Raw genomic sequence first — 27,071 nt, 5'->3', positions numbered from 1 at the left:
ATACTCGCATTGGAACTTAGCAATGGTGAAAGCTTCAATTGGTGCTTTGTAATGACCCTGGCAATTGCTTCTAGTGCTTGTGTCAATGTTTACCAAACACAAAATGGCGAGCCAATGATGACGTAAAAGAGGCCATGGTGGGGTAAGATTCTTATCCCCTTGCTTGCTCATGCTGACTGGCCTTCATGTAAGTCATCAGTCAGAAATAGCACCACTTGGTGGGGGCTTTTCTAGAAACCCTGCTTACGTACTCACGACTACCCATTTTCTGAACCAATTCAATTGTCTCTATAGTAATAGACATACATATCTTGCTATCGAGCAGCAACGGTCGGTCGCCGGGCACCAAAACATCTATCATCGCTACCGTATAACACACGGCCCACGTACAGAATCCCACCCGCCTTTTTCCGTTCGCTATCGTCTACCTTATCTTGACCTTGATGTAGGGCACCTCGACATCCTCCTCGTTCATGTCCTCGGCCACCATCTCGAAGATCACATCCTTCTGGTGCTCCGGAATCGGCTTCTTCGAGATCTGCTCCACCAGCTGGCTGAGCTTGAGAGTAAGTCGCTCCTTGAGCTTGGCAGCCGGGAAGAACGACGCGTACAGCAGGCTCACGCCTGAGCTCAGCATGCTGATGTTGAGGCCGCGCTTCTCAAAGTGATCAATAAGCTCCTTGAGTGTGATGTCCTCCACCTCGAAACGGTCCCAGATCTTGTCCAGCGTCACCTTGCCGTCGGGGCCCTGGTACTCCACCTTGGGGCTGGCAATCGGTTCGCTGAATCCAAAGAACGGCAGAGCCAGGTTGATGAACCCGTTCTTGTACTGCTCAATGTCCGTCTTGCCATCGATGATCTTGTAAAGCTCCAGAACCACCAAGCCCGTGACGAGGGCCGTAGTGGTGGCAATGGCTGGGATGATCTTGCCCGCAATGAACTTGGTCTTGTGACGATCGGCTTGCTCGATCTTGTAGTTCTCGGCGCGCAGATTGCTGGCCGACGTGATGAAATCAATGTGGTGGTTGGTGTCATCATCCTTCTCAAACTCGACCGGAGTCAACTTGAAACCAGCCATCTTGTTAGGCGCCGGAAGACTCTCCGTGAGCTTCTGGAGCTCTCCCTCGTCGTCAAAGCCGGCATTGGCACTTGGGTCCTAGAGTCCAGTCAGTTAGTCAAGTCGTATAGCCAATATAACTCTTTCTTGCTTTTACTTACAGGGTCGCTGTCCTTCTCCTGGATCTTGACGCCTGAGTCGGGAGCAAAGTCAGGTACAATCATGTTCTCGAGCACCTTAAGATACGTGTCATTGGTGACACCACTCGTGTTGATGTTGTAGTTGAATGCGTGCAGGTTGGCAGCAGAAACGACGAAGCCAAAGTGAGTCTTGTTCTTGGGGTCAAACTTCAAGGCATCGGGGGCTCGCTTGGGGCCGGACCAGAAGGGCTGGCCGCTGGAAGACGTCGAGTCCTTGGGGAAGTTGTAAAGAAGCTGTTGGATAGCGTTGTTATACTGCTTCTCAAACAGCATGCGTGCCCAGATAATACAGTCTTCGAAGCTGAGAGGCTTGTCCGACACCAGGTAATCGCGGAGCATCTCCAAAGTAGCCTTCTCGTTGCCGCCCTGCTTCAACGTCGTCTCCAAGTAGTTGGTCTGTGTCAGATACAGGTTGACCGTCTCGGCAGACTTGACGAACGAAGTCTCAAAGAGCTCACGTGCCCAGGCGATAGTGTGCTCAATCTTGTTGGGGAAGCTCCTCAGTGTGCACATGGGGAAAGACTCCTCGGGCGGGTCGTGGGAGGACGAGTAGGACTCGGTGAGGTTGGGGAGGACGACTTGGGTGTTGCCCTTGGTGCCGAGGGTACCACTCTCCAGCAGCGGCTTGTGGAAGAAGACGCATCTACGGTCGACGTAGGTACGGGCTTCGACGTTGTCCAAAGCGTTGGTCACACCATCCAAAGCGTTCCAGAATTCCTCGTTGAAAAGGTGCTCCGTTTCCGGGCTGACGCGGTCCTTCATGCATTCAATGTGACCGACGAGGTCGGGGTTCATTGCTTGCACGGCGTTGGCGGCGCAATCACTCTTCATACCGCCGACATCCTTGGGCCGGAACAAGAACTGGCGGTTGAGGTTGCTCTTCTCGATCGAGTCCATATCGGTAATGGTAATCTTACCCTTAGGGCCGACACCCAGACCAATCATGGCCCAGTTCTTCAACATCTCACAGCCAATGGCGCCTGCACCGACAAGGAACTGCTTCATGTTCGCGATCTTCTCTTGATACTCTCTGCCGAAAACGACAATCTGGCCGTCATAGCGAGAACCAATGGGCTTGCACAGCTCCTCCGAACGCTGGGTGCTGGTGGGAATTGACTCTAACGAATCCAGGTAGAACCACTGCTGAATGGGGTTGAACTTGCCCGACACAGCCTTGAGGACTTCCTGGGCGGTCAAGCCTCCAAACAGAGCGGCCATAGGGTTCAGATCACCCATTGCTTGGTAGCTGAGCTCCTTGATCAGCTTCTCGTCAATCTCGACTTCCAGCTTCTCCTTTTCCACGAAGGCCTTGGCCGAAGCAACGAGGACAGTTGCGTCTTCGTCATTCATGGGCCGGGGCATGCGGCCTTGCGCCTGAGAGAAGGCATGCAGGGCCTCGAAGCCCACGTGCAGCTGTTGGGGACGGTCAAACTTGGCAAAGTCGGACATGACGAACTCGGGCTCCCTCATAGCTTTGGAGATGGTCTTGAAGTTCATGATCTTGGGCATCTTGACCTGCTGGTAAAGACCACCTCGCTTGTACTGGCCCAGCCCTGAGACGTCTCCAATAGAGAAAGTGTAAGGGCCCTTAACTGTGACCTTTCGGGGTTCACCGCCATTCAAGGCCTCCATTCCCTCAACCTCGGTGAAGGTCACATAGTCGCCGTCTTCCAAGCCATGGCGCGTCTCGTCGAGGGCCGATACCAAGCCTTCTTCGTCGATGCCGGCAACGATACCGTTGACGGGGTTCTCGCCGGTGGGATCTAAGCAGGTGAACTTCTCACCGAAATCGCAGAAGATGGATCCGAAGAGACCGAAAGTATCGGCACACACGACGTAGATGCCTTTGGAGTGGCAGTAGTCGCCGACGGCAATTTGTAGGTTGAGAGGGGTGTCGGTCAGAACGACGACCTGGAATTTGTCGAACTGGGAGAGGTTGTCGCCGAGTCCGGCAGACTGGTGAACGCTCACGGGGGTGTAAGCGTTCAGCTCAGCGACGCGCGGCGCAGTGACGGCATCTCGAGGCTTGCCGACATCCTCGGGACGCAGGAAGAACTGTGAAGAGAGATCTGGCAGGGTAACCGCAGTCGGGTCGTACAGCGTCAAGCTCTTCACACCAGCAAGGGCAATGTTCTTGGCGATCTCGACACCCAGTCCCTTCATGCCCACAATCAGGACGTTGGATGCGCCCATCCGTCGCATAGCCTCGTGGCCCAGGACATAGAGCTGTCGGCTGTAGAGGGACTCGTCGATCTCGGACTTGCCCACTACCGAGTCGTCAACCTGCACCCGGGTCACGAGGTCGACCTGGGGCGGTGTCGGGGTGGTCATGTTGGTGTCCTAGAAGTAGACGATGCTGTCAGTGTTGGTTCTTGCGAAGTGGCGGCAAGGTCGGCTTGGCAGCGAGCCAGCAGACACGCTGGTTCCAAACAGTATCCTCCACCAGATCGAAACCAGGGAAGCATCAGGTGATGCCTAGAGAGAATGGGAGCGTGGCAATGGGGGATGAGGAACTTACCGACATGACTCTTTTGGGGGAGAAAGGCGTGTCTCCGTTCGAGACCTTGCGCTTCCCCAGCTTGGCCGTATGCACTTTCTCTCAAGCTGCTAGCGCTTGAGAAAAAGGCGGTCGAGGGTAAAAAGAGGAAAATATCGTGGTATTCGCGGGTTTGGGTGTGTGGTCCAATCAACAGACCATGAAGATGTGGTTGTGGCGGAGAGGTGGGATGGAGAGATGGGTTGATGGTTAAGAAGTGTTTGTTGCCGGGTTGGAGCTCTCTGTACGTTATGGGGTGTGTTGTCGAGTCGAGGGGGTGGATTCCATCCATTCATCAATCACCCCACCACCAATGCTAACCAACTGTGCCTGTACCTGTACCTATTGCTTGAGCCAATGACGTATCTTCAGGGAACAATCGCCATAAGACAGACAGAACAGAGAAGAAGACTGACTCATTCTTTCGGGCTGCAGCGGCGCGCTTTTCTTTTCTAGAAGCAGCTTTCTATGTATTACCAAGCCCTTCGTTGTGTGGCTATGCACTTGCATCATGCACCTACTTTAGGTACGCTGTACGAGCGAGGCGCTACGAGGCAGTCAGTCAATGAGGGGTCAAACGGCCTTGAACATGTCCCTATCATTCCTGCTACTCAGGCATAAACATCACGTAGCAAGTGCAAAGATTCATTCATGCACAATGGAATCCCCAGCGAGACTGCCAGTGTTGGCTTTTCAACTTCACCAAGCTCTTTTTCAACTAAACAATATCTCTTCAAAGTAATATAATCCTGTCAGGCTCGTTTCTCCTAGCCTCAGCTGCTTTCAAACACTGCCGTTATTATACTCCCGAAACCTGAGAACGGCTCCAGGTCTCCCCCAATCATGCTGCTGAATTATATAAACTGCCAACACCCCCAAACGATGTGGCCCAGAAAATTAACATCGAAGTGTATACTTATATATCCATGCCCACTTCTCCATCACCATCGCTCCTCATCTTTCTCATGCCTCACTCGACTTCGCTTGAAAATATTCGTGTATGCTGCGAAGGGTGAAGTGCCAAACCAAGGGGGTATCCATCCGTCCTCCTACGCAAGTGTGTGCGCGCCGCAAGGGGGTAACTCTTTCGTAAGGATCGTGCCGTATGGGTATCATGTTCCAAGATGAGTGAAAAAAAAAAAGAAATAAAAGCAACCCGCCCAAAACTTCCTATCTAAATGCCCGCCTGAATGAGTGTGTAGAGTTCCCCGTCCCCCTGCTGAATGCGTGCTGCCTCATTTCCCCAGAGATGCTGTACCATAAAGACCGTGATAGATAGATCCAAATCATAAGTTCGTAAAAGGAGTGATGGAGAATTAACACTAGCTAATATGTTCATAAACATTAGATATAGATGCATTAGAATGCGAAGACCGCGGCAAGGATCGTGAACAGAAGCGATCGAGTGCCTGTCGATGGTGCGAAGCGAGACGCGGCGGCCGTCGGCACGGTCACAGGTGCGCTCGTCGTTGCCGAGACGGTGGAAGAGCTGCTGACGACGACGGGCGTGCTCGAAGTGCTGGGGCTCGTCACCGGCGCCACTGTGCTTGTTGGGCTGCCGGGACTCGTGCTGGGGCTGGCACTGGTGACTGGGCCGCTGCTGATGCCGGCACTGGTACTGGGACTGGCGCTGGGGCTGACGCTAGGGCTGGTGCTTGGACTGGCACTGGGGCTGGCACTAGGGCTGGCACTGGGGCTGGTGGTCGTTGGTTGCGAGACCACAGTTGAGCTGCTCGCGGGCGTTGGAGCCGCTGTAGAGCTGGGGCCAGTGGTCGGAGTCGTAGCCGTGGTCGGGGTTGACGACGGGGGTGTGGAAGAGGGAGCGGCAGAGGAAGAAGTGGGCGGCGAGGAAGTTGGCGATGGGGTGGTAGTCGTTTCGGTGGCCGAGATCTCAATAACAGATGTGTTTGGATTGGTTGGTCGCTGGCGGATTGTCGTTTGACTTACCACGCTTGACACATCCGCGGCCGCCGACGAGGCACCAGATTGGATAGCACCAGCAGCTGGCAGTGATGAGCAATAATCAAGAAATTGCCCAAAACTATTCTTCACCACTGCTGAATTCGTAAACGGCACACCTGAATTGTGCGCGGCAATACAGTCGTTGCAAGAAGTGATGCCGTCTGAGAATGCGGAACCTTGTTTGCACAACTGTGGTCCTTTACCGAGTCTCTGGACCTCAAGGAATGCGTCGTTGCAGTTTGCATAGCATATAGAAGGGATTGTGGGATCGCTGCTGGGCTTAAGATCCTGTCTCAATCGCAAGACTGGCGTACGCTTCGTCAGATAGGTAGGTATAATTGCTGCCTGGGAAGGTGCGGATGTGTATGTATATCGTGAAATAGAAGTTTGAGACACCCAATTGCCCGTAGAGTATGTGCTTGTAAACTCTTGGCCGGACGAGTTGGTGCATATTTCCTCGACGGGATGTTTGTAGAAAATATCGTAGGTCAACCCAAAAGCAGCTGGCGGCAAATTATAGTAACCATCACTGGGTGGGAAGTAGCCTGGCTTGTCATCCATCCAAGTGACATTCGTATATGTCGGCGCGTCTATACAGTCTTCCTGTCTCTCGCAGACGTACTCCTTCGACGGGGGCTCGGCCCACAACTCACATCCAAGAGGCTTTCTTGGCGAGCAGATCTTGCCAGGCGCGCAGCCCCACGTCAGGTTGGAGGCGACGTTGTACGTGGGCACGAGCACGTTGGGGGCGTTGGTGGGAGCAGCACAGATAGACGAGGCGGTCGTGACGGTTGCGGTTTGAGTAATTGGGGGCACGACGATGGTTACCGTGGAGACGGAAGTCGTGCCTGCTTGGGTGACTGTTACTAGCGAGATAACAGTCGAGCCCGGCAACGTCGTGACAGATCCTGGCAACGTCGTGACAAATCCTGGCAATGTGGTCACGGATCCCGGCAAGGTGGTTACCGACCCGGGCAAGGTGGTCACGGATCCAGGCAGGGTTGTTACCGATCCAGGCAATGTTGTTACAGAACCCGAGGCCGTAATTGTGGTTGGCGGCAGAGTGACTGTAGTTGGAGGGATAACGACTGTGGTCGGCGGCAGAGTTGTAACAGACCCAGGGAGTGTCGAGACTGATACCACGGTAGTAGGAATTGTCGTTGCCGATACCACCGTCGTTGGAACAGGAAGCGTCGACACCACTGTGATTGGCACGGTCGTGACAACGACTGATATCGTGGTGTACGTGGAGAAAACCGAGTCGGTGGTCGCAAAGGTCGTGGTGTACGTTGTTGTGATGGAGGAAGTGGCCGTGGTGGTTTCCGTGACATTCCGGGTGGCTGTGGCAGTTGCCGTGGTCTTGTCGGTCGTGGTCGTCGCAGAGACAGACACGGAAACCAGGGTGCTGATGACGGTAACCGGCTTCGTGGTTGTCACCGTCTTGATTACAGTGGACCACTCGGTGCTCACAACACAAGTAGGCCCCGGTTCTGGGTAGCAACCTTTCGTGCAAGCTGCAGTCATGGCATAATCCTCTGTTGTAGTTGTAGTTGTCCATACTGTCGTAGTTGTCGTTGAGTCCTCGGGATAGCCCGGGGGTGATGTTGGTGTTGGCGTTGGTGAGCCTGCACAGACGGTGATATAGTACGGATACGACTGTATAGAGATTAGCATATAAGTTGCTTTGATTTCTGGAAGCTAGGCTTGACTTACTGTTGTGGTTGTAAGTCTTGTTGTGGTCACAGATACTTTAGTTACCAAACTTGTGACGAGATGCGATTTGGTTATCCTAATTGAAGTCAGCCAGCATTCTACTCTAGTTCTCGAGCAATGGGGTTCGTACGTGTCAGTCTCAGTTGTGGCCAAGGTAGTCCGTTCAGTAGTGCGTTCCGTAGTGTATACAGTCACGTAACAAGTTATAGACGTAACTCGCTCAGTTGTCTCCGTCTCCGTCTTGGTTTTCGTAGTTGTAGAGACCGACGTGATAGTAACAGTGCTGACTTCTGTGACAGTAGACTCCTTCGGAGGGGCAGGGCACGCGGCACTAGATTTTACCGACGACGACGGGGTAGGGTAGCCAGTTGGGGAGTAGGTTGGGTAATCGACTGGTGCCTCAGATGTTGGAGCTGGTGAAGTCGATACCACAGTTGAAGTCGGGCTAGGTACGCTCGAGATCTTGCTTGTGATGATCGTGCTTGTCACGCTCGTGACCATCGAGCTGGCAGGGCATGAGGGAACATCAACCTTACAAGAGGTGATAGTTTGGTACACTGTAGTAGTCTCTGCAGTCGAAACTTGCGGCGGCTCCCCGTACTGCCTGGCTTCTATCGCGGTATTCGCGCATGCCGCAAGCGGCAAGGCCGCCAAAGCCCAGAATCGCGTTCCAGCAACCATCGCAACGAATGTATGGATGACCTTGTGAGTCAATGCCAATTGCCTTTTGCAAGATCCCTTTAGAACGAACGAGTGAATGTCGATAAGATACCACCGAAAGAGGGATACACCAGAGGTTCTCTACCGAGGAATGTTGGGGTGAGAGCCTGCTTGCAACGGAACGAGTGCCCCTTCACATGTATATAGCTCTTCTCCACATGAGCTTGAGAATTTCTCCGAAGAGAGAGAGAGTCAGCTCTAAGCCTCGCTGCAGAAGGACTGGCTTCGGAGCAGCCAATGGGGCAAGTGTCCTGGGAGCCGGGGGCTGGTAAAGAGAGAGTAAACAAAAGCGATGGCAAGCCAACGCAAAACAGGCGTTTTCCGCTGACGACGACGCTTTAACGAGATGAACCCAGCAGGTTGCGAAGTCGAGTCCCAAGGTAAGCACCAACACCAAGAGGGGGATAGAAGGGGACCGAGCCGGGACTCAGCTTCTTGTAAGCTGGTGGAGCGAGAAGAGGATAGGGCTGCCGGGCGATATGGCGTACAAACAAACCTGCAGGGGATAGCTTACTGGACGGCAAGTATACCAGGACAAGGTTGCACAGAGCTAGCTCTCCGTCGTCAAGCATTGCATACGAAAGGTACCCACAGGGACAGGATGTAACCAGACACCCTGGCTCATGGAACCTCGGGTTGGCGTACGTTCTATGTTCCTATGTGATGAACACCACCACTTACAGCCGGTCCGGATCCCAATAGCGGCTAGCCACAACATGCCACAACTTTAGGCTTGGGACCCGACTCACAGAAGACAATACATCTCCAACGCTTCTGGCTGTCGATGTTGCCCGGAATCGTCTCAAGGTGAGCGTTGTATGTATATGCCCTCAAGAAAATACTTATCAGGTCTCAGGACGGCCTTGCGTGCTGTTCCAGAAGACCCGAGGCATGTTTCCCCTGCCGATGTCGTGTAAGCCGCGGGCAGACTTGCCCAGCTTGTAGACGGTCACCTGAGCTTGGCGATTCAATGAATCGTGATATTTTAGCCGCGTAGAAAGCCACATCCTCTGCCTCTTCCAACGCCGAAAAGGACTCATATATGTGTAGTTTGGGGGGTTGGGTGGGATGGCTGTACACTCCGGCGAACGGAATGGCAACGATGGGCATGTATCTTGCTGGGTATAAGTCAGGCAATGATACCCACCCTCGATTACATCCGAGTTTGGACCGGGATCGATGCACCAAGGCCGCTAGACGATGCGGCTTTGTGGCGTCGAGTGACAGTGGGAAAGCGCATCCCCCAGAGACGGGACGTAAAGATAAGTTCACTTTCGTATCGGGATCCAGAACAGGCTTCGGGACAATATACGAGTGCCTCCAACGTAACGACAACTGAACAGAGTTCTTATTTGCTAGACCGGAGCAGGCCGAGGCGCAAAGGTAGGTAAGTAACAATGTATCGGGCGGGCAACCTACGACACACTCGGCCACGCGATGGAATCTCATTGGGCGAGTAAATGAATAGGGAAGGTGGTCATCCCCATTGTCCATTCTAGGCCATTCTCTGAGTCGAAACTTAACTTTGCCCTTCTTTTGGGCAATAATCGTCGCTTTCAAGGTTAGCAAATATGGGTATGTCCGTCTTTGCAGGAAAACCGATCAACTCTTCGGAGGGTGATAGTTCCCCTCTCGCTTCGCACGGGAACAAATTAATTAAGTGAAGGTGAGGAAGAGGAACCCATCTCGATGGGTGTGGTGGCATGCGTGACATAATGGCCAAGACGAGCAGTATTCCCAAAATTCGTATCGGGCCCAGGGCGGCTTGAGTGCTGCATGCCCGCATTCCATACAGAAGAGGCATGTGTATGCAGCAAGCAAGCCAGACCACTGCCGGCTGACTTGTCCGGTCGAGGCTGGGAGCGGGGGAGACTTGGAGAAGGAGTTGGTGTTGGTGGGCAAGCAGTGAGATTGTCAGATCAAGCCGCCAAGGGTCTCTTGGGCGGGGTGACTGCGCTGGGCGATATTGGTCGTCTGCAGGTGAGCATCCCGGTTCTCGAAGCTCAGCCTTCCCGGAACATCCTACCTGCTTGCCTAGTAGTACATGTACTACTTCTTTGCCATGCAGTAATTATCAGCATAGCCGGCACGACACTTCACTCTGTGCTTTCTTTTCCTTCTGCTTCACTGGGCCGAGACCTACGCCATATAAAAGCCCGACGCCCGTATCGTCGTGAGAGGTTCAGCTCCAGAGCAAAAAAGCAAGGGATCAGGCTGGCATGCGGAGGAGGCAGAGGGAGGAGGCTAGGAGGTCAAAAATAGCTCTGTCTACTGCAACGGTCGCTTGGTTACTGGCTTGGTGACAGTTGCCTAGAGAGCAAGGGAGGTTGCGGGGCTTGTTCTTCTTCAGTGTTGGGTTCGGACGTGCTGGCTTGCTGGGTGACACTAAAATCTGACCAAGCCAATACCAACCTTGCATGTTATATGCAGGTGTTCCAATAGCGCGACCCGAGAAGGTAATTCTCTATAGGGCCGGTTCCGTGATTGGCCAATGGTCCGGGGTTCGGAAGGGTGGAGTAGATGTTGGTGTGTGTTTGTGGTTTGTGCCAACCCACGAGCGATCATGACTGGTGCCACCATCGGGCAAGATACCAGAAGTATACTCTGCTACCAACGACCTGACTCGTTGGTGTCCCCGCGGGTAGGGCGTAGTCGACCCTGAAGCCTGATCAACACCTCGCCCGTAACCTCGTGCTATGTTACTACGAGTAGATGGAGTAGATGAATTGATTCACTTTTCCAGACTTCGAGGTCGCCTTCGATGGCTTCTCGGGCCTCTTCAGACGGCCTCCTCTTTCTATCCAAATCGAATCCTTTTTTCATCGCTTCAACTCCCCGGCACTTGAGCTTGTGTCTGTGCCATTGCCACTGATGATGTTTGCCTGACAAGCTGGGCGGGGACGAGACCTGCATCCATGACAAGGTTATCGCTAGGCGCTCGGGTCTGCTGGTGTGATAGGAAGATGCATTTCGATATTGTAGGGAAAAGACAGCAAAGGACCCGGCTTATATGAAGTAACCCTCTATCATCCCAGCCATCTGCAAGTCGAGCGAAACCTGGACCAATGAGCGTCGTCGTGCCGTATACTCGCGAGTGGGGTAGGTGCATGTCGACATGGACAAACGTACGGTCCTTCCACGGCTCACGGTTACGGTCGAGAATGTGAATCACGTAACTCCCTGCTCTTCATCAGCTGGTCCCGGAATGGCGGCTTCCCTGGCCTCCAGGCATCCGTCAGCGTTGGCAGTCCGTCCCGTCAGCGCCATGTCTCTCATTGCTGCATATCGGGGAGACACAGCAGAATAATAGCCTTGTTACACAAAACACTGGGAGCCACCTCGAGTGCAATGCAGTGCCTTGCCAGGTACAACCAGACCAGAGTTGGTTCGTGGTCGCCTGCTTTCGGCAAGCCAGACCGCCGATTCTCACCAACCAGTCTTGCCGTCCACATACGGACTCTGCCTTCGAGGCCTGAAATAGCCAAGGGAAGCTATAATCTCACATGGAAAACCTCGACTCCTGTCTCTTGTGAGAGTAAGACGGTACCACACCATTTAATATGTTCCCTCCCAGGAAGGCCGGGCAGTAGACGGGAGGACTGAGGCCATATCGGATCCGGCTAGTCCCAGAAACGTGAGCTGACAGCCAGAGCCACGAGGAATGTTACCTCTGCAAGCCTCTCTCGTCTTGGCTATGCTGCAGAGATCCTCGGTGCAGCCGTATTATTATCATTGAACATCTGCCATTTGTGATTCGGCTGCCTTCTCTGAGTTGGAGGGTAACATGCTCCGAAGCTGCCATCATCGATAATCATCGCCCTGTGGAATCTTTGTTGCGGGCATTTGCCACTGTCCATCCCTTGTTCGATCGGGCCGCTCACTCTGAATGATCTATGGCCTCCCGCCATCTCCCATCCCCATCCCCACAAAGAAGTCTTCGAAGCCACTTTCCAGATCCGTTGTGCCTATTGCTTTGATCCTTCTCGATTCGAAGTGGTACATTTTCTTGGCCACGTTCTCCCGGCTAATCAGACGCGGCCTTAGTACATTCCAGCCATTGACACAACCCTCTTTGTTTCGTGATATTGCCCTCGAGCCGCTTCTATCAAGGGTATACCCGCTTCGAGCCAAACCCTGTGCCATGTCGTGAGCCTCATTTGGTCCTGCTCCTATTCTTGCTCTTAATTATCTTTGTGACCGCATTTATCAAACGGTCTTCCCAACCACAACTGTCAACATGTCCTGGTTATCTATAGCATGGTTGGCCGTCGGGGCCAACCTTGCTGTGATTGTGGATGCGCAAGCATCAGGATGGGTTCCCGGTCAAGTCAATGCCACTATGTGCCAGTGGCAGGCGCCACGGGGTGAGTATGACATCTCCACGCACGTCGGCGAGTTTACTTACATATCGTATAGTTGCTGCGATTAAGGATACCGTCTATATGGATGGAGGTTACCTGTGGTGGTTCCCCGGCATGAACGACGGATCATATGGCCTCCCGACACAAGATGGCAAGTCTCTTTTCTGGCCCAGAGACTACCCTGATGGCTAACAATATATACAGGCAATCCTCTTGGTATAATATATACCCTGAACTTCAGCCGGCCCTTTAATATTTCCCAAAACGTCAGTGCCCTCTTTGGCACAACATCACTTACTGGCGGCAGTTCTGCTGCCAACAGTTTCGCTCCAAACTACCTCGACGGCGCGATGCTGGCGAATGACAACGAATTCTTCCTGTACGGAGGTATGACTACTAGATCCGGCGCGAACTCAGACCCGCCGGCGAACGAGGTCATTGTGAGTCGCTACAGTCCCTATGGAACCGACAAGCCGGGCTTCAAGCCAGGTTTCGATAGGAAAACGCTTCCCGAAGGCATGACGCGCTACGTGACCTTTGGCGGAGCTGCCAGCAGCCCGTCGGAGAACAAGGCTTGGTATTTCAGCGGTATGCGCTCGCCGTCCGCAGGGCCCATCTACGTCCCGAAGGCGAATAACTCGATAAACCCCGTCAACGTATCGAACACACTAATCACATTGGACATGGCAAACCAATACGACGAGAGCTGGTCCAATGTCACCTTACCGGATAGCATAAAGGGACGAGCTAGCCCTGAACTGGTATGGGTACCTGTCGGCGCCCAGGGGATTCTCGTGGCGATGGGCGGTGTCACTTACCCAGACTATAACAACGGAAAGATGTCCTCGCAGAACGAGGCCCAAAGTGTAAGTTGAATACTACAGATTGAGGTATATATTCGAATCCGAAACTGACTATCTTATAGAGACTCGAGAGCCCATCTTTCATGTCGAATATCGACATTTACGACATTGCGAGCGGCAAGTGGTACACACAATCTACTATCGCAGGCCCAGGGCAACTCACCCGTGGCTGTGCAGTCGTGGCCGTAGCTTCAGACTATTCGAGCTACAACATCTACTACTACGGCGGTTTCGACGGCCTGCGCGAGGATTCTGATTTCAACGACGACGTGTGGATTCTCTCCCTTCCGTCCTTCATGTGGATGAAAATCGCCTCCGGAAAGACGGAGCACGCGCGCGCCGCCCACAAATGCGTCACGCCCTACCCCGACCAGATGATGGTCATCGGCGGCTACCCCTCCCTGAAGGGCGGCAACACGCTCCCCTGCCTCAAGGACAACCAGATCATCCAGCTCTTCAACCTGACCGAGGGCAAGTGGATGAACTCGTACGACCCGGCCAGCTTCCACGACTACGGCGTGCCCGAGATGATCCACCTCATGATCGGCGGCGACTTCAAGGGCTCTGCGACCATGTCGGTGCCGACGCCGAGCGGCTGGTCGGACCAGGGCCTGCAGAAGGTCTTCGAGACCAAGTACCCGACGTCGAAGCTGACGCACTACTACCCGTACACGCCGGACCACTACAACGGCACGCGGCCCGACGTCAACGGGGGCGGCGGCGGGCTGCCGTCGTGGGTCGCGCCCGTGCTGGGCGTGGTGCTGGGGCTGGTCTTTGTCACGGCCGTCGTCGTGCTCGTCATGCTGTACCGCCGCCGCAAGTTCCTGCGCAAGCCCGGCATGAGCGAGCGCGAGACGGACGAGAACGGCAACCGCATCCTCTCCTGGATCCGCGGCCAGGACAGCAACGGCGGCAAGGCCCCGACCGTCACCACCTCGGACGACACCCCCGGGCTCGACGACACGGAGCGCAACATGGGGGCCATGCCGCCGCCGCATGCGCAGACGCTCGGCTACGGGCAGCACCACCAACATGGTCACCTGCAGCCGCCGCCGGCGTTTGCAAGCGAAATGCCAGACACGCCTCTTGTAGAGTTAATGGGTTAGTAAAACACCCCTTTTCCCCTTGAGAAGGACGGACTTATACATACACCTGATTGATCCTGTTGACGCTAACCTGCATGTTTCGGAAACAGATACCTCGCCCGCTCTCGAGCTCGAAAACACTGGGTTGACACCAGTAGAAGTCATTCAGAAGCACACTCACTTTGGACGATCAGACGCCTCCGCGACGACCCCCACCAACCCCTCCTCCCTGTCCCGCTACACCGTGTCGCAAGACCACGGCAGCGTCAGCGTCTCGGACCACTCCGCCCACCGCGGCGTCGGGTCCGTCATCTCAGGGCGCCCCGACTCGCCACCCCTAGGCGGTCCCGGCGGCGCGGCGGCCGGTGCGGCCGCCGCTGGGGCCACTGCCGCGGCAACGAGTTCGCAGGGGAATCGCCGCCCGTCGCAGCCGTCGTCCCCGCGCCCCGCACCCGGCGCGCGCGTGACGAGCGACGTGTCGAACCTGTCGCGCGAAGCGGCGCACCTGCGCAACACGAGCGACGCGAGCGTGAGCTCGATCGGCGTGGGCTCGACGGCGGGCGACGCGCGCAACGCCGCGCCGTCGCCGGACCCGGTGCTCATGAGCCCGCTGCAGGAGGGGGCACGCTCGACGACGACATGATGTCGGGCCTCCGTCAGGGGTTCCCGTCGCCGTCGCCGGACCCGGTGGCCGTGAGCCCGCCCAGCACCGACGAGAGGCACGCGGCCGACTACGTGAGCCTGCAGCCGCACTCCGCATCCGCACCAGACGCACGTGGGGCGGAGCCTGACGCCCGCGGCGCCGACGTTGGCGGGCACGGTGAGGCAGCAGGCCTCGCCCTCGCCGCCGCCGCCGCAGGGCAATTTGCGGAGGAGCGCTTTCTTAGAGAGTGTGGATGATTTAGGGGATAAGGCGAGGCATCAGGATCAGCAGCGGTGATGAAAGGGGTTAAGGGGGAGGTGAGTGAGGGAGTGTATTTTGGAAAATGGCGTTGAACAAACGAGGCAAGGCAGACAAGCAAGCAAGCAAGTATATGATGATACCATGGCGTGTAATCCTTTTTAGGTAGTTTTCCCCATGTCCGTTCCATATCAACAAAAAGGGTCATTAAGATAATGTAATCCATCTAACGACGAGGAACAACACCCTCACTTTGGTTGGAATAGACTCGAGAAGAGGGGAAACGGGAACGAAGTCGTCTCCTTTAATGTATATAGATAGCGCAGGTAGGGTGGGATGGGGATCGGTCTGGGCTCGATAGTCACAGTCTTTATGACATGCATGCATACTACATTATGTACGTACGAGGTAGTTCGCAATGGCACACAGGAGAGTGAGAGTCAAGGAAGAGTTCCATCAGAAGTCATTTGACCTGGATTTTGTCTTTTAAATGCACATGATTCCTACAATAACGTGCTGAATGAATGCAACGTATCAAGGCATGTTCTATTAATATTATCCTCCGCCCATTTCAGAGGCTTCAGCTACTTCTAGGTTGCTGATCGCTGTGATACCAGATGGCCTTCCTCAATGCCCAGTATCAGATTCTTGACAACAGTATCATGCAACCCGTGGCCTATTGGGTCTTCATCCCGCGTGTAATGTCGTGGACACTCAATCCGCAGGATCCTTGGGTGGCTTTTGTTGTGAAATGAGCGACGAAGGTGATTATGTATCCGGTTTCCCTGTCGATACTTGTAAACTGTGCAAGAATTAATCGCAATTCTGTCATTGTACAGTTTTGCAAAAGCATGGCCTCTCTTTACAAGAGAAGGGCTTAGGTCAAGGCGCATCAGCGTTTCGAAGGTCCGTCTTCTCTCATCCGCGGCCTCGTCCACGTCCACGCCCGCGTCCTCTACCACGCCCGCGTGCCGATGTCGTCTTCCCCCTAGAAGCACCTCTGCCCCTTGCGCCTCCTCTTGTAGATCTAGTCGTAGAGGAAGCGGGAGTTGCAGCCTCTTCAGCCCCACTCTCTTCTTGCTCTTCCTCCTCGGCATTCTCATCATCCCCATCTTCTTGTTCTTCCTCCTCCTCTTCGTCGTCATCTTCGTCACGCTCTTCTTCTTCCCCTTCTCCGCCTTCGCTCTCGTTGTCATTGTCCTCGGGCTCCGTGCTCTCGGCCTTGGCCTTGGCGGCGGACCGCCTCTGGCTCCTAGCACCTCGGGCGCTCTTCGTGACAGGACTACTGCGCAAGGGGGTGTCTTCTTCGGTGTCCTCGACTGTACTAGAGCGAGTCTTAACCGCGCTGCCGGCAACGCTGGAATCGTCCCCGCCGGCGCCCGTGGTCCGCCGTTTGCGTTTCTTAGTTCCCGATGCGGAGGATGATGGACCGGCTTTGAGCTCCTCTTCCCAATTGAACGAGGGCGGCGACGAGGGTGCCTCGCTGGGGGTTTTTAAGCGGCGCGCGAACATGCGCTCCTGGAGCTCGGCGGGCAAGCCGAACTCCTTGTAGTTCTTCCACGGCGCCTCTGGGTCATCTTCACCAAATGCAAAGCCGTTATCTCGCTCGTCGATGGCCTTGAGGTTGTAGAGCTGGCTCAGCTTGGCCCAGATACCGGGGATTTTCGTATGGGTGTGTACTTCGGGTTTGATACCGTGGTTGTGCAGATGCTCCGAGATAGCTATTACTCGGAAGTGCTTGTGCATTCCTACAGGCAAACAGGTAAGCAGCAGTCTACGGGACAAACAGTTCCACTTGTTGTGCCGACTGACCAGTTGGTTTCCAACGGATAATAGCCTTCAATAAGGAAGCCACCTGGTCGTCGGTCCATGCGTCGCGGGGCGCGGGCTGGCTGGGCTGAGACGTGACGGGTGTGTCGGCGGCTCTCGGTGTGTCTGTATCCTGTGGTGTGTCGACCTCCATGGCACTGTCGTCGGCCGCAGGAGTTGGTGTCTTGGGCGTCGAGGCGCTTGCCAGACTGCTCCGATTCTTACGTTTGGGAGGCATGGTGGCGGTGGCAAGCTTCCCTTGTTGCTCTGGACAGCAATGCGACAATTAGGTCAATTCGGGGTGGCGATGAAGGAAGACTGTATTGAATGTTTGCTATGAGAAAATAAATGCCTTGCCGGAGGTCCCAAAGCTTTGTAAAATCTGCCTTGTTGCCAAAGTGTAGTTATGATGCCAGAAGGGTTGGACGTAAAAACAAACTTGAAGCTTCGTAACTGGAGCTTGGATGCAGTACAAGAGCTAGAGAGCGTCCCTCCAGGTCGTCCCTGCCGATCTTTTATCTTATCGCTTAAGCCGTCACAGCCTGTGCAGCCTGGCAGGTACAGCTACAGGTACAGCGGCTGAGGCTAATAGTTAGTGGGCCCGTGGGGAAACCACGAGGCACGTCTAGGCGCCGCGTCACTCACACTTTAGCCCATCTCATCGCCAGAGCATCAGTCAGGCTCCTAGGTTATTGAAGACGATGCTCATCAGCAAAATGTGAATTCCCATCAACGATGAGACCAATCCAAATTGAATACGCATGCACGCCATCTCGTTAATATGTCGGACGAGGATGCAGCCGACGTTTTTGCAATTCCAGACTTCTGGAAGGCATCACGCTGGCTAGACCTGCCTCAAAATCCCCAGAGCGAGTTCTTCGCATCCGACGTGCAGTCGGAAGTATTGCCGGATTGGGCCCGCGAGGGTCTCGAGTCTGCTCATTTCAATAAGTCGGACGAGTTTTTTAGCATCCCCTCTGCTCTAGACGGATTGCCCGACTTTGGTCGTCGGGAGCACAACAACTCCAATTCGCTCGTAGAGGAGGACTATGAGCAAGACAGCCTATCCAATGTTGACTTCTTCAGCGATGCCTGGGTAGAGACGAGGGAGTCTTTGTTGCAACGCCCTGAATTCAAGACTTGGGATGGCTTCGCCCCGCCAGAAATACCCCCATTGGAGCCCCTTTTTCTCTCCGAGGCTGGGCCTGCTGCCTATGATGCCGCGCTGCAATCGACCAAGGATCCGTTACAGATCAACAACATCACTTCCAATCTCGTCGAGACCAACCCTTACGCGGCGTCACTTCTGGCCCTGGCTCTTGGGAGGGCGTCTATCTTCTTCAGCTGGGATGAGGAGAAAGGCTCATTCATCCCAGACCTGGACAAGATTCGGGTCTCTGGGTTTTCCGTCCAAGTCCTTCTAGGCCTTCAGGAGCAGTGCTTACAATGCGCCAATATCTCACGTTATTTTTCCATGTTTGTACAAGTCACCTTCAGGACCCACCCCTCCCCAGCAAGAGTAGCATTGGCCAAAGCCATCGATGGCTTGCTGCTGGCTATACAAGCGAAGCTGGGGGTCCATGCCAGGGACATCAGGTCCCTATTACAGCTCCAGTCCCTCGTTCAGCCAGTTCATACTCTCCTGACGTACTTCAGGTCGCTCGTGTCCAGATTGAACAAAACAAGGAATGACGAACATTTGCTCTCCAGGTTGTTCGAGGAGACGCAGGCATTAGAATATGGCGATGACCTCCTTGGTGAGATTATGCGGGAAATTTTGAGCAGAGTCACAGAGCCTTGGGCTGACTTCTCTCCAAAAATGGATTGGGATCAAGCCGGAGGGCGGTAACCCTATGAGCAAGGTTGGCCCAGGGAAGAGCTTCGTCAAGGTCGACAACGTCCTATCTGTGGACGACTTTGGCCAGATGAACGAGGCAGCCGACTATGTTCTTGACGAAGACCGCATGCCGGCTTTTGTTCCTCCAGAAGTTGGTCGCAAATTGTTTGAAACCGGCAGAACCTTGAGGCTCTTGCGTACACACCACCCAGCCCATCCACTTTGCTCTGCAGAGCCCGTCAATTCCATAAAGGTCCCCGAGCTACGGTGGCACTATGACTGGAAATCTATAAAGGCACTGCAAGAGGATGTGCATGAATATGAGACTGGCCTCGTGAGGGTCATTCGTTCAGGTGGACAAGGCGACGTCCCTATTCGCCTTGCTCCTGGTTCAGCCTACGAGCTACAGTTTTTCGGTGGAGAAGGATTGCAGCTTGAGAACCAATTTTTGGCTTCAATGAAGCAGATGGATCTGCCTTTCCAACCGACCAGCGAGACGGATCACCTGTCACAGCTTCTTCACGAACGGTTGTTTGATAGCGTACGTCTTCCAGAAGGTTCAGGGGTTGCTTTATCACCACACTGGTCGCTTTTACCTCTGCTGTCATTTGGTCCATTGGTGGAGGCTCAAGCACGATTGATAAACAGGGAGTACATGAGTCTCCTATTCAAGGCACATAACCTCCGAGAACACATCCAATTGCAAAAGGAGTTCCATCTGCTCGGCAACGGACTCTTTTGTAGCCGGCTTTCTCATGCCCTCTTTGACCCCGATTTGGAGACGGCTGAGCGACAAGCGGGCGTTGCTCGACATGGCGGCGTGATGGGTCTACGTCTTGGGGGTCGAGACAGTTGGCCGCCCGCAAGTTCAGAAATGCGACTGGCCTTGATGGGGCTCTTGTCTGAAAGCTACCGTTCGAGTTCGATAAAGCGACCATCGGCAAGTAAAAGCCAGCAAATGCCAGGAGACCTGAGTTTTGCAGTCCGCGATCTCTCAGAAGAAGAGATTGAAAAATGCATGAACCCAGACTCCCTCGAGGCATTGGACTTTCTTCGGCTTTCCTACAAACCTCCAGCCCCCTTGGCTCCTATCTTCACCCCCGTCATATTGATCAAATACGACAGGATCTTCAAGCTGCTGGTAAGAGTTTTGCGACTATTGTACATCACGAGCGAGCTCTTCCGCGACACAAACTTGCGAACTTTGCAGCGATATGGCGCAAGTAACGCTTCTCTCCGCTTTCGCATCGAAGCGCAGCATCTTGTGGCGAGTGTTGTGGCGTACTTCTTCGATACGGGCATTAATCTTCGTTGGAAGTCTTTCGAAGAGCGGTTGGGCCAGGTCGAGAAGAATCTCGGCGATCGCAGCGCAGGCCACATCATTAGTCCCGATGAACTGCGCGAGCTTCATGAAGAGGTTCTCGACGACATAATGCATACACTCATGCTACGAAAACGCCAACAGCCAGTGCTCAAACTGCTCGAGGGCATATTTACTCTCATCCTCACCTTCGCCAAGCGCGCGCAGCAGCTGGCTTCGGGCCAAGCGCAACAGCAAGCAGACGAGCCTTCGGAGGTGGAGCTATACAACGCCTTCAAGAGAAAGGTCGATGTGTTTATCACTGTGTGTCGGGGTATGACGGAGAAGGGAGGCCCAGTTACTAGACCAACGAAGAATGAGACGGCGGGTGATGAGGGAAAGGGGGCCGTGAGAGAGGAAAGCAGCGTAGACCAGTTACTTCTGCAGCTAGAGATGTCGGGTTACTACGGAGGAGTCAAGAATATGAAGTTTCTGTAGATAGGCGCATCAATGATACCCAATGGAATAATATCAAATTCACGTGTCCAACCCCTGAATACTTGGAAGACACTTTATTGACTTGGTGACTTGGCAACCCCGCATCGCGTTAACAGACAGACCAGGGCGCGCCCCATCAAGATCCAGGGACCCCACCAACAATCAATACAACAGTAAACCCAAGATACTGTAGAGGCTTGAATTCGCCCTCCGTCTTGCTCCAAACTCCTCCTGCAATCACTCAACCATACATAGCCCGCCATGTCTGTCCCGGGCCCTTCGAGAAACTTGACCTTGACCGAGGAGCTCGAGAAGCTCGAACAGTCCATCACCCTAACCCTACAAGAAATCGACCACAACTTCAGCAAAGCACACCGCATCGTCACGACCAGCATTCTGCCCTTGGTCGAACAGTACGGCGAGCACTCCAAAAATGTCTGGGAAGCTTCCAAGGTACGAATGCGCAACCCCTCACAAACATTGATAGTTTGACGCCCACATGGCTAATGGTTTTTCCATCTAGTTCTGGAAGCAATTCTTCGAAGCCTCGGCCAACGTTTCCCTCTCGGGCTACGAAGAGCTGGCCAACGAGGGAGACACGACGACCGCCGACCAGACCACGCGTCTGGAAGATACGACGACCACGTCGGACGGCGGCTATGCTGACCAGACCGGCCAATCCATGGCCGACGACGACCAGTCGACCTTCCACGAGCAGCAGCAGCAGCAGCAGCAAACCCAACACCGCCACCGCGAGATCGAGGACTCGTTGCTGGACGACGGCACGCTAACGGGTAGCACCCCGCGTCCGCCGGCGACCAAATCCATGCGCCCGGGACAAGAGATGCAGTTCGCCAACTTCGGGTCTCCGTACGACGACCTGCGCCGCGAGCTCAAGGGCGAGGAGGAGGAGGATTACAAGATGGGTGACCATACCACCGGGAGCGACTTGTTCGGCGGTGTCGCCGATGACGACGCGGACGAGACGACACAGCAGCTCCGGCAAGAGCGCCTGCCCGACATGTCCATGACTCCCAACTCGTCGGCGCTGCTCGAGGCCCCGACGCCCACACTAGGAGGCGGCCCGCGCACGAACCTGTTTGGCACCAACACCAAAGACACGAACAAGGATCCGCTCCTGCACCGCCTGCTGGACAAGAACTACCGCATCCAGGCCACGCCGCACAAGACCGGCGGGCGGACGCCGAACAAGGGCGGTGCCGATCTGCCCGAGGAGGACCGGACCCGCCGTGCGCTGTGGCAGGACAGCCCCCAGAGCTCGCCCGAGATGGCGGCCCCGACCCTGCGGACCAACCTGTATAGTGCCATGTCGCCGCTCAAGGGTCAGCGAGGCCGGCCTGCCGCCGCCGCCGCTGGTAGCAGTGGCGAGGCGCCGCGCACGCCCGGCGTCAGCGTGCAGACCCCGGCCACGGCCAAGAAGCGCGACGTGTTCGCCGAGTACCGGAGCGGCGGCGACGGCAGCGGCAAAGACAAGGGCAAGGGCAAGGGCAAGTACGACCCGGATGAGATCACGTGGGACAGCGACGACGAGGATGACGAGTTCTTTGGCGGCATGAGCCCGCCCAAGACGATTCAGTTCGCTCTGCCGCCGAGCAAACTGATGCAGACACCTGGTAAGTTGCTGCTAGCCAGATCCCAATTCGAGTTTCTACAAGCGAGACTTTTACTGATAATTTGCGTAACAGCGCGCGAGGCAAGCAAGCGTATTGTGGACGATATCCTTTTGACGGCCGGGGCTGCGCCGGAGTACGGCTCGACCCCTGAGCACAGTCCCACTATGGTTCAGATGAACCACGATATTCTGGACGACACGTTCTAATTGTAGGACGAAAAATCACGAGAAAGATGACTTCCATATTGTCTGGTTGTAGGTCGCTGGTAGAAAGATAAGATACCCAATTGAAAGTTGATGCCCATGGCGGCGAGAGTGGTGGATTAACAATACATTCCTCCTAACCAGTCTCCAATCAAGCTGCGTAAGGTGAACATGCACCAAAGGATCTATCTGCAAAAGAACTCTCTCTATTCATTCCAGTTCGTCCAAGCACTAACTATCGGTTCCGCTTCCATGCCGGCTTTCATACGGTGGTCTTATTAACGAGTGGCATTATTAAGCCCAATAACGATGAACTACCAAAAGACAACTTGGCCGTGGACACGGCCCTTTGGGAAATGGCCATTTGCTAGTTTGCAGCAATCCTTGATTGACTGAAACCCCCGACTCTTTCTGGACACGCATTATACTCCTCCTCCCTGGGTTGTGATGGGCTTAAAGGGCTGGATGTCGTTCGTTCCCACGCACCACTCGACATCCTTCAATATGCTTCTGAGCCGGCCACCGTACTTTTTGATGGTCGGGTGCTGATTGCGGAACTCGGCGATGAAGCAATGGAGGCAGTACCTGTGGGGGCCTTTGTTTCCTTGAGTTTCTTGTTCCAATCCCTCCTGTATAGCACCAAAGAGAGAGTCGGCTTGGTGGAACTTGACCGACATGACAAACCCGAAAGAGAAATCGTCACGCTTGGGGATCATCGACGGGTTGTTGGTGTGGTGCTTGCCGGGGACCATGTCGCGCAGGTTAGGGATCTCGATGAGCTCGCGGATCGTGTCCTTGGCCGGGGGCACGACGCCGATGGACGACGACGTCAGCCACGGGGTGATGATGCGGAGCTGCCTGAGGCAGGGGAGGACCTGGGGCAGCCCCGCGAGGATGCCGGCGGGGTCCGGCGCGGTGGCGGGGATATCGGGGGCGCCGACCAGGGCCTGGAACGCCGAGAAGGAGCTGCCGACGGGGAAGCGCGCGGGGTTGTGGTTGCGGCGCGGGCGGCGCTGGACGAGGACGCGGCGCGGCTCCAGGTCGATATGCGTCAGGCACTCGCGCGCGCCCACGCCGGCGAGGCCCGCACGAAGTTGTGCAGCACCTGCGGCTCGTCGAAGCCGAAGTGCTTGCGCTTGTAGAAGACCGGGTGGCTGCGCAGGTCGGCGTGGATGCTCCGGCACACGCGCTGCAGGCGCGCGAAGGCGCGGGCCTCGAGCTGCCGCGGGAACCGGAAGGGGCCTTCCCACTGCTGCTCCGCCGAGCTGTGGACGGTGACGTGCGGGCCCGTGAAGCAGGCTTCTTCGTAGATCTTGTAGCGCAGCTGTTTTGGGGGTGGCGAGGGGGCTCATGTCAGTCTTTATGCTATTTCTCATGGATGTGGGAGTGGGAAAGGGAGAGGAGGAGTGTGAGTAATGCATACCTCGATAGGCAGTTTCTTCCACATGCACTTCTGAGGGTTGATTTGCTGCTTTGCGGCCTTGCCTTTGTGTTGCTTCTTGGTCTGTCGATGTTAGTATCGTGATCCCAATATGCTCACGCCAGAACCGCACGTCACTGGGTGTATACTAACCATGGCAGCAAAGCCTACGACTTGCCCGGCTGGGGCTCTGGGCAATTTGTAGTCCAGCACGTCGAACGGCTGCCTGGCCCGCAGACGGGCCAAGACAGAGACTTCGTCTTGACCTCGACTCGTTGCGTAGTCCATAGTCACTCGCTTTCTGTCAAGTGAGTGAAAGTAAGTGAGGGGATGTGGATGGAATGAACGAGCTGCTATCTTCGCCTTGCTGAATAATGAATAATCGATGGGATGGAGCCTTCTTGCCTGGAAGCAGGCAAAAAAAGGGTTGTGATGAGGAGGCAGACGGAGTGGAGGAAGAAGTGAGTGCGTCAGGAAACTGCGCAAGGGGGTGATGGGGCTTTCTATTCATCTAGCAGTGAGAACAAGCTCGAGCACAATCGGTGCTTTCTGCTATACGAAGCAATTCCCACCCTCACGTACAATCGGGATTGCTGATACAAACGGAACAACCACCGACGCCAGCCCCTCGAAAGGAAAGAAGGTTACGTATCTGCAAGCACTTTGCTTCACCTTGAGCCCACGTCAAGGCGGTGGCTTGCATTGGCGAACCCAATCATAAGTCTCATGTTTCAAGAGAAGTTTTTATTGTCCATCTCTGAAAGTCGCCAGAAATCGTCGTCTACAAACGGGCGAGATGTTATCATGATACATATATATATGCAGGGACTCGTGGGGACTCCGCATGTATTGGCCTTTTTGATTGATGTCAGACGGCTTCCTGCATAATCTCAATCGATACATCCGAACATAGGGGCCAGACGATCCTGGGAGAGTAGCCAGAAGATCTTTTCGTCTGCAGTTCCGTTTGCCTACGCTCTTTGCTCTACGGCAATATGTCTCTTCAAAATTGGCCAGTGTTTCGGCTTCTTGCCGTCGTACTTACTCTTATCTCCAACCCCCAGGATAAAGTCTAACAATAATCTTGGCCGTTTACCACACTCCTCGGTCTGTTGGGTTACGCCTGGCTGGGTTTCCTGTAATGTATAGGGGTGGTTATCCCTGGGAGCTTTGTACCTCATACTTCAGCCAATCTGACTTGGGATGCCTAGCATGCCCATCACACATTATCAACTAACCAAGATTTGGAGCCAGATTCCTCTTATCTCGAAGTAGTAGCCATCAATAGAATACCAAAGCTCGGACTTCGATACTTTCCCTCCCGCTCCTGTTTGCCGCGTCATCCTTGCCGTCACCTTCGTTGTTTTGGCTGTCAGGGCTCGCGGGAGGAATCTCGAAGGCAGAGTGCGGCGTCCGCCTCGCCTCGTTGGCAACGTCCGAGTCGAAACACTTGATCAGCATCACCTCGTCCGGTCTCTGCGCGTGTTTGTAGTACCAGCGATGTTGGCCGTGGGTGCCGCTGGGCGGCGGTTTGACAGCCCATGTCTCGCTGCGCTGTCCAGAAGACTCGTAGAGCACCTCGGCGGCAATGAGGCAGTCTTCGGACACGGAGCGGGCGTCTGCTACCGCTAACGGATTTTGGTAGACTGTCTTGATAGGACGCCAGACCTGACCGGGGAGTTCAGTCACTAAAGGCCGTCCGTACATACATTCTTACAATGGAACGAAATGGGGGATTACCTACATTGATAATTTGCCAACGTCTGGCTTTCAACTCATCGACTTGGTCGGGGAAATGTCGCTGCAGAATAATCTCGGCGCCGTTATATGACTGGTCTACATGAACCCGGTGTAGCGGTCCGCGTGAAGCCTTGTTATTCTCCCCGAGTTGATGCCAATGGGCTGGGCCTCGTCGTACTTTATGGTCGAAGATCCTGGCCCCTGCTGCCCCGGTCCTAGATGAAAGAAATCTTAGCTGCTAGGCCCTTTCCATAGCGGACAAAATCACATTATTCCTTTTATCGTGTCATTGGACTTACACATCCTTGAGCAATTGTTCCGTCTCGTCAAAGTAAACAGTCTTAATAGTCCCCTCGTCTAGGAACAGCTTCTCGGAGCTTTCATGATGGTGTAGCTGGAACCCATGAGAGTCGAGAGTGTACAGGCCATCCCTCCCGGTAATGTCTTGTATTGTGGCCGGCACTGCAATCGTCGGTCTCTCATTGGTTACTTGGCCGGGGCTGACCACCACGGGTGTCGGCGGAGAATCATCGCCAGGCTCGAGATAGTAGTTCAACGTGGCCTCAATGTCGTGCCCAATAAGCGGATGTCCTTCGGTCACTTGCAGCTGCGCCTGTTCGGGGCTTTGAGTGGCTTCAGCCCCATGGAGAGTACCCGAGTTCACCGCAGTGGCCATGCTATTAATCACTCAGTGTTCTGTACTCGTATACGAAAATCATGTAGATACTAAAGGAGCTATTTAGTATAGATAGATGTGGAAGGGGCGCTATGAAACCCCGCTCGGGGAGAAATAAATTGTCGGAGAGAATGTCACCAGGGTGTACACGTATTGCCATACAGATCTGGCTGTCTAAAAGAATGTCTTTGTAAGGAAACCCTAACCCCCCTTCATGGCCTATGATCCCGCTTGTGTGTTTAGAGGACCAAATTCACCCTCGTCTTGCTAAATTCCGTCCCAAGCGATAACTGAGTATGACTGATGGGCAAAAAGATTAGAAACACCTAATAAAACCCCCCAGGGAACCGTGTTCAGGCTGATATGTCTCCATCGGGTATATCAGCAAGTTATGTATGTTGCGATTTGGTTCATTCCCTTCGTAGTGAGTAATCCATGTTCAGTCGTTCTCACCAGTGTCATTGCCGTCGTCTTTTTCCCTCTTCCGCTTCCTCCGTTTCATCGACATTAATGGCGACGGTCTTATCCACGACTGGCCTTCTTGGCGGGAACCTTA

General features: G+C 54.5%; 8 protein-coding genes across 8 annotated transcripts; 3 read left to right on the top strand and 5 right to left on the bottom strand.

Annotated features, from left to right (window-relative positions):
* Positions 1-424: 424 nt before the first annotated feature.
* On the bottom strand, positions 425-3,588 carry PG998_003133 (Ubiquitin-activating enzyme E1 1; the record flags this gene model as incomplete). The annotated part of the gene is made up of 2 exons (XM_066869951.1): positions 425-1,156; positions 1,219-3,588. 2 exons carry the CDS (start codon positions 3,586-3,588, stop codon positions 425-427), a joined length of 3,102 nt encoding a protein of 1,033 aa, XP_066733701.1.
* A 1,564-nt stretch (positions 3,589-5,152) lies between these two features.
* On the bottom strand, positions 5,153-7,429 carry PG998_003132 (uncharacterized protein; the record flags this gene model as incomplete). The annotated part of the gene is made up of 1 exon (XM_066869950.1): positions 5,153-7,429. The coding sequence occupies one exon, from the start codon at positions 7,427-7,429 to the stop codon at positions 5,153-5,155; it is 2,277 nt and encodes a 758-aa protein (XP_066733700.1).
* A 4,996-nt stretch (positions 7,430-12,425) lies between these two features.
* On the top strand, positions 12,426-15,397 carry PG998_003131 (uncharacterized protein; the record flags this gene model as incomplete). Its single annotated transcript, XM_066869949.1, has 6 exons — positions 12,426-12,552; positions 12,605-12,700; positions 12,754-13,415; positions 13,475-14,513; positions 14,608-15,092; positions 15,158-15,397. The coding sequence occupies 6 exons, from the start codon at positions 12,426-12,428 to the stop codon at positions 15,395-15,397; spliced, it is 2,649 nt and encodes an 882-aa protein (XP_066733699.1).
* A 919-nt stretch (positions 15,398-16,316) lies between these two features.
* PG998_003130 (CT20-domain-containing protein) lies at positions 16,317-17,445 on the bottom strand (the record flags this gene model as incomplete). Its single annotated transcript, XM_066869948.1, has 2 exons — positions 16,317-17,146; positions 17,211-17,445. 2 exons carry the CDS (start codon positions 17,443-17,445, stop codon positions 16,317-16,319), a joined length of 1,065 nt encoding a protein of 354 aa, XP_066733698.1.
* Positions 17,446-17,988: 543 nt separating this feature from the next.
* PG998_003129 (Spc97/Spc98 family protein) lies at positions 17,989-20,842 on the top strand (the record flags this gene model as incomplete). Its single annotated transcript, XM_066869947.1, has 2 exons — positions 17,989-18,783; positions 19,001-20,842. The coding sequence occupies 2 exons, from the start codon at positions 17,989-17,991 to the stop codon at positions 20,840-20,842; spliced, it is 2,637 nt and encodes an 878-aa protein (XP_066733697.1).
* Positions 20,843-21,103: 261 nt separating this feature from the next.
* PG998_003128 (uncharacterized protein) lies at positions 21,104-22,682 on the top strand (the record flags this gene model as incomplete). Its single annotated transcript, XM_066869946.1, has 3 exons — positions 21,104-21,295; positions 21,366-22,476; positions 22,549-22,682. The coding sequence occupies 3 exons, from the start codon at positions 21,104-21,106 to the stop codon at positions 22,680-22,682; spliced, it is 1,437 nt and encodes a 478-aa protein (XP_066733696.1).
* Positions 22,683-23,101: 419 nt separating this feature from the next.
* On the bottom strand, positions 23,102-24,387 carry PG998_003127 (uncharacterized protein; the record flags this gene model as incomplete). Its single annotated transcript, XM_066869945.1, has 4 exons — positions 23,102-23,713; positions 23,770-24,003; positions 24,103-24,183; positions 24,253-24,387. The coding sequence occupies 4 exons, from the start codon at positions 24,385-24,387 to the stop codon at positions 23,102-23,104; spliced, it is 1,062 nt and encodes a 353-aa protein (XP_066733695.1).
* Positions 24,388-25,380: 993 nt separating this feature from the next.
* PG998_003126 (uncharacterized protein) lies at positions 25,381-26,515 on the bottom strand (the record flags this gene model as incomplete). Its single annotated transcript, XM_066869944.1, has 3 exons — positions 25,381-25,767; positions 25,844-26,054; positions 26,139-26,515. The coding sequence occupies 3 exons, from the start codon at positions 26,513-26,515 to the stop codon at positions 25,381-25,383; spliced, it is 975 nt and encodes a 324-aa protein (XP_066733694.1).
* Between the last annotated feature and the right edge of the window lie 556 nt (positions 26,516-27,071).

The sequence above is a fragment of the Apiospora kogelbergensis genome (assembly GCF_038363985.1).
Source record: "Apiospora kogelbergensis strain CBS 113332 chromosome Unknown utg000002l_segment0_segment0, whole genome shotgun sequence".
NCBI classification, from domain to species: domain Eukaryota; kingdom Fungi; phylum Ascomycota; class Sordariomycetes; order Amphisphaeriales; family Apiosporaceae; genus Apiospora; species Apiospora kogelbergensis.
The sequence above is the reverse complement of the archived record's forward strand: the minus strand, read 5'-3'. Positions and strand labels throughout refer to the sequence as shown.